The sequence below is a fragment of the Chelonia mydas genome, chromosome 3 (assembly GCF_015237465.2).
Source record: "Chelonia mydas isolate rCheMyd1 chromosome 3, rCheMyd1.pri.v2, whole genome shotgun sequence".
NCBI lineage: Eukaryota > Metazoa > Chordata > Testudines > Cheloniidae > Chelonia > Chelonia mydas.
In genome coordinates, this window is record NC_057851.1 from 34,404,941 (window position 1) to 34,410,940 (window position 6,000).

Genomic DNA, 6,000 nt, shown 5'->3' on the forward strand with positions numbered 1-6,000 from the left:
TTCCACGATATGCTATGCATCCGATGAAGTGAGCTGTAGCTCACGAAAGCTCATGCTCAAATAAACTGGTTAGTCTCTAAGGTGCCACAAGTACTCCTTTTCTTTTTACGAATACAGACTAACACGGCTGTTACTCTGAAACCTGTCAATTACAACACAGAATACAAAGTGCACAGTGCTCACTTTATATTATCATTTTTTATTACAAATATATGCACTCAGTCCTACTTCTTATTCTGCCAATCACTAAGACAAACAAGTTTGTTTACATTGACAGGAGATATTGCTGCCTGCTTCTTATTTACAATGTCACCTGAAAGTGAGAACAGGCATTTGCATGGCACTTTTGCAGCCGGCATTACAAGGTATTTACATGCCGGATATGCTAAACATTCATATGCCCCTTCGTGCTTCGGCCATCGTTCCAGAGGACATGCTTCCATGCTGATGATGCTCATTAAAAAAATAATACATCAATTAAATTTGAGACTGTATTCCTTGGGGGGAGAATTGTATGTCTCCTGCTCTGTTTTACCCACATTCTGCATATGTTTCATGTTATAGCAGTCTCGGATGATGACCCAGCACATGTTCGTTTTAGGAACACTTTCACAGCAGATTTGACAAAACGCAAAGAAGGTACCAATAGCACTCGACCCAAGGTTTAAGAATCTGAAGTGCAGTCCAAAACTGAGAGGAACGAGGTGTGGAGCATGCTTTTAGAAGTCTGAAAAGAGCAACACTCTGATGTGGAAACTATAGAATCCAAACTACCAAAAAAGAAAATGAACCTTCTGCTGGTGGATTCTGACTCAGATGATGAAAATGGACATGCGTCAGTCCGCACTGCTTTCGATCATTATCAAGCAGAACCCATCATCAGTATGGAAGCATGTCCTCTGGAATGGTGTCACACCCCAAAGGCCCCTTCCCTCAGGGAGTCTCTGCGGAAGGCAGATCCGCATTGTATGTGGCTAACACTGTTGCAAGCATTGCAAAGCATTTTGGGGAGGGTCAAAGGTGTGTGAGTGGAAGTTTCCTTTGCGGAATACAAGAGGCCAGAGGGAGGAGAAAGAAGAAGAGCAGAGAACGGGTTAACTCAACAATTCAGCTAGCTCCGTGTGAAGATAAGATGCTGGCCTTGGCCCAAGGTCATGGGCTCGACGAGAAATCAGCAGCTGCCCAGCCATGACAAGAGGAAAACTAAGTTGAGCAGAGCTACAGAGATATCGGCGAGAATAGTGAGAACAAATTAGATGGCAACAGCAAAGGCCAATAAAAGGGACAACAAAGTCTCTGGAGCTGGGATGTTTTGGGAAACCGAGGAGGCCACAGCAAGCTGGTTTGGATTGGCACAAAGAGCACCAGAAGCAGAGGTCCCTGAGTGAAATTCCCCCCCACACCACCCAAAGGAGCCCAGGACTCAAAACCCTCCTGAGAGCTGGAGCAGCTCGGAGATCAACAGCAGATCCTTGGATGACCTGGGCCTAGGACACCATTCCCATCCACCCTTTCCACACCCACCCCCCCCTTCTTCTGATGTTACACCCAGGCCTGGCCAGTGTTGGGTAGTGCATGTGTGAGTATGAAAGTGGGTAATGCTTGGGGCATTAATGCTTTCTTTCTTCCCCTGAGTGACGTGGGAGTGTTCCCAGCACTCTCTGCTGTTATGTTATTATTTTATCAATAAAGCTTTAAAACTTAGACACTTGATGTGTTCTGTACCTCCTCCCCAAAGATCCTGCAGCATCAGCTTGATCGACTGATGCCCCAAGCAGATTGGTAATGAAAATCTGTCACAATGGTGGTTGTAACATGAAGGGACATATGAATCTTTAGCCCATCTGGTATGTAAATATCTTGCAACGCCAGCTACAACAGTGCCATGCGAACGCCTGTTCTCACTTTCAGGTGACATTGTAAACAAGAAACAAGCAGCATTATCTCCTGCAAATAGTAACCAGCCTTGTGTATCTGAGTGATTGGCTGTCCAAGAAGTAGGACGGAGTGGACTTGTAGGCTCTAAAGTTTTACATTGTTTTATTTTTGAATGCAGTTTTTTGGTACAAAATTCTACATTTGTAAGTTCAACTTTCATGATAAAGAAATTGCACTGCAGTACTTATATGAGGTGAATTGAAAAATACATTTTTTTTACAGTGCAAATATTTGTAATCAAAAATAAATATAAAGTGAAGACTACACTTTGTATTCTGTGTTGTAATTGAAATTAATATACTTGAAAATGTAGTAAACATCCAAAAATATTTAAAACAAATGATATTCTATTGTTGTTTAACAGTATCGCAAATAATTTTTTTAATTGCTTGACAGCCCTAATTTATATACTTCTGTGAAATGGACAGGAGAAGAGGAAAGGTTAATATGGTGTAGTTTGAACCCTTCCCTTCCTCTGTTTTCCACTGCTCTTGAGATTATGGGCCCATTTCTGCAGCACTCCCATGAGAACTTTGCCTGACTAAGGACTGCAGGATCAGGCCCACTGCATCAAAAGACATTCGGGGTCAGATTGAGCTCTGTCTCATAATTGGTTACATTATGCATTCAGCCATAAAGCTAGTTTTGACAGATCCAAAATTCACTTAGGAAACAAATAAACAAAAGGATAAAAATCTGGGGGAGGTGTATTTGAGGGAGGCATCTCTTAAACCATATGTTAATCTCAGGAAAAAATTATCTAGTGATTTGCGTTTTTGTCATGCTCTGTACTTACATTTTTTAAAAAAACATGGAGGTGCTTAGAGTAGGCAATATGTTGTTTCTTTCATGACCTAGAACTTCCTAGAACTGTGAACAACTGACATTTTAGGTAGTGAAAATGACAATCACCGCTCTCTACTAATGGCCATTTTAATATTGACATGATCATGCTATATTTTATAAAATCTAAACATTAGTGGTTGGCATGAGTACAATGGTGTGTCCACAGAGCCCACTGCTGTACAGTAAATCAGGGCCTATATATCTATCTTTGTTTGTGACATTTATAGTGCCTTATAAATCAGGTACAGTCACTGCTCTTTACTATTTTTATTCCAGGACTAAAGAGCCCCTTCAGGACAGCATAATAGCTACCTATGAAGAACATGAAGACAGTGTATATGCAGTGGAATGGTCCTCAGCAGACCCATGGCTTTTTGCTTCTTTGAGTTATGATGGGAGACTTGTTATTAACAGAGTTCCCAGAGCACTTAAATATCATATACTGTTATAATTTGTTTGGATTATGATATAATCATTACCTTGACATCATTTTTAAAAGCTTGAAATGTATTGATAATTGTTTAGTTTTCCAAGTCCAATACTTTTTTGTTCGGTGTAAACATTTAAATATAATTAATACATAAAAAAATAAAATAAACTTGACTAAAAGCGAAATTGACGTTTTCATTGTCTTTGCATTGTTGGGACACTGGTGGTATATTTTCCTGAAGTTGTGCTAGTGTGATTTCTATAATCACTCTAATGAGGTGATGATTCCTATCTAATTATTGTAAACTCGACTGTTTCTTGATATATGTGGCTGAGTATACTACTGTATTACTACAGTGTTATGCCAGTGTAATTGATTTCGATGAAGTTATTCTTGTACCAGTTTAAAAAAATTGGAGTAAGGCAGTGGTACCTAAGGCTAAAGGGATCTGCGGGCTTGCAAAAGTATTTTTTTCTTCTTTCTTTTCAACATAAGCAGCCTAGTGTTCTTAGCTAGGACCATACTCTGTTAACTCTTCTGGCTCATTCCTTAATGATTATAAATATAGTGGGGAATGGTCTGAAGAACATTCCTAATTCACTCCCACATTTTAAACCATTCTTCCTTCTTTGCTTATCCTAACCAGAAATGTTAAGGGTAAGGATGAAGTCATGCAGACAGCTACAATCTATTACTTTCATTCAGACTGCCAGCACAGAGAGCCACGTAAAAAATATTTTGCAGCTGAACCATACAGGAATGTTGACAACATATTGTGCCGTGATTTGGCAATTTTACGCAACATTATGTGGCATTTTTGTTATAAATGATGATTTCTCTGTCTGACCCAAAATCTCTTTTAGAAGTTGGTTGTCTTTTATGTATTTTAATATGAGTGCCAATCTCACTGTAGCTACACCATTGTTAATTTGAAAGTCTCTTCAATGGGTGCAAGAAATCTGTCTCCTGTCTTTCTTGGCTCAGTGCCATTCCACAATGTGCTTGCATGATGTAACGGGCTTCCACTGAGCACAGACCATGCTTTGCCAAATCCTCTTCCATTTTTGGCACCTAGGTCAGCTACTGCTGTGACTTGCCTGTTACAAATACTTAAGATTGATGGAAGGAGAATGCACAGGAAATTTGAAATCTAGATGGAGGGCACATAAAATAAGACTGCACTTATTGACCTCCTCAGATTGCACTTTGCTGCTTGCTTTGCTGTCTGTTGTATTTAGGTGCTTAGAGCAGAACTCAGTGATTTTTTTTTTTTATGCCCCTCTTGCTTTCTCAGCACTATTGTTTCCAGCTAACTTCTGTACCTCAGGGATATGTGAACTTCTTCTTTAATGGTAGCCAATTGTACAGTAAACAACATAGTGTAAGGCTAAGCTGAAGAATGCTGCTAGCAAGGGATAGAAAGATCAATACCAACTTCCTCCTATTATTCCTGCTGTTGCTATAGTGACTGCTGGTGTTGCTGTTGAGGGGCAACCTACTACTAACCTTTACTTGTCCTTACTCAGTAGCTGGATCGAAATACATCCAAACGTGATTTTTTTGTGTAGACACTGCTGCTGATATGGGATCACACTGTGAAAACGTGACTGATTGTATAGGCCAAAGTGGCCAGAAAAAGAGAACAGTTGAATTCCATGCATGGCTGTCTCAAAGTTTGTATAGCAGAACCTGTAGAAGTGAAATAATTGTAGCTAATTAGTTGTTATTGGTTTTTGCTTGTATTACTCTGGTGCCTGTATCTCCTTCATAATGAATGCCACTCTCAAAAATTATGACTTTTCTAAAGTTTAATATCTCAGCTATTTCAAACTGCGTCAGCCTGAAACCGAGCCTGAGCTACCAACCCGTATACACTTGGCTTTAACAAAGAGTGCTTTCCAAAGAGTAAAATGTGTTTTAAGTTTTTGGTTGTCAAAAACCAGGAGTTGGATGGACTTTCATAGGTGGCTTTAATATTTAAAACCACAAATTTTAGCTACAAAAATGATTATGTTTTGGACATGAAAAACTGCAGTCTGTTCTTAATATGTGCTACTTAACTTAAACACTTAGCTGCAGAGTGTGTATACACCAGTCACTGGAAGTGCGATTTCATCAACAAAGTCAATATGATGGCAAAGCAATTTCATTGCAGTTATGAGAAAATCATGAAGCAAATTTGACTACATTTGTTGTTTTGGTTATTTTTAACGTATGGACCACATACTCTGTTGGACTAATTTGATGTATTTACGTTGCCTTCAGTGGAGCCATGTCAGTTTACCCAACTTGAGAATTTGGTCCATTACATTTAAAACAAAACAAAAACTATGGAAGTAGGGGGACAGGAGGATCAAATTTAAATAGTTTGCTGTCATGTCTAAAACTGATCCTAGCCACCTGATCAGCACTCGCAGTAACATGAAAATGACTTTCAAAAAAGAGAAATAACGTTAGTATTTAAAATACTATAGAAGTAGCAAATGTACTTAGCAAAAGTCTTCAACTTATGTTTATTGCTTTCTAATTTAATTTTTGAGAATGGGATGTCAAGTCTCGCAAACCCCCTCCTAAAAATGAATATTTCAGGGATTTTCTCCTTTATCTGAGTATAAATTATAAAAGCAGTGATCTTAGAAATATAAAATTTGTTTTTATGACATGCTTATTAAACACTATTTATTATTAATTATTATTTATCATTACAGTATTTTTATTACATTATGAAAACGGCAACACTCTTCCAAGATCTCACTTTCGTAGCTTGTATCACTTTGAATAAGCCT

At 38.6% G+C, this 6,000-nt stretch overlaps 1 protein-coding gene across 3 annotated transcripts in view; it reads left to right on the forward strand.

Moving 5' to 3' along the window:
• EIPR1 (EARP complex and GARP complex interacting protein 1) overlaps positions 1-3,394 on the forward strand; it is a 168,525-nt gene extending 165,131 nt beyond the window's left edge. For all 3 annotated transcript variants that reach the window (XM_037894138.2, XM_043542302.1, XM_037894139.2), the window contains one exon: positions 3,061-3,394. In XM_037894138.2, coding sequence (XP_037750066.1) covers positions 3,061-3,235 — 175 coding nt within the window. In that variant the 3' untranslated portion in view covers positions 3,236-3,394. The remainder of the gene's footprint in view (positions 1-3,060) is intronic.
• The last annotated feature ends 2,606 nt before the right edge of the window (positions 3,395-6,000 follow it).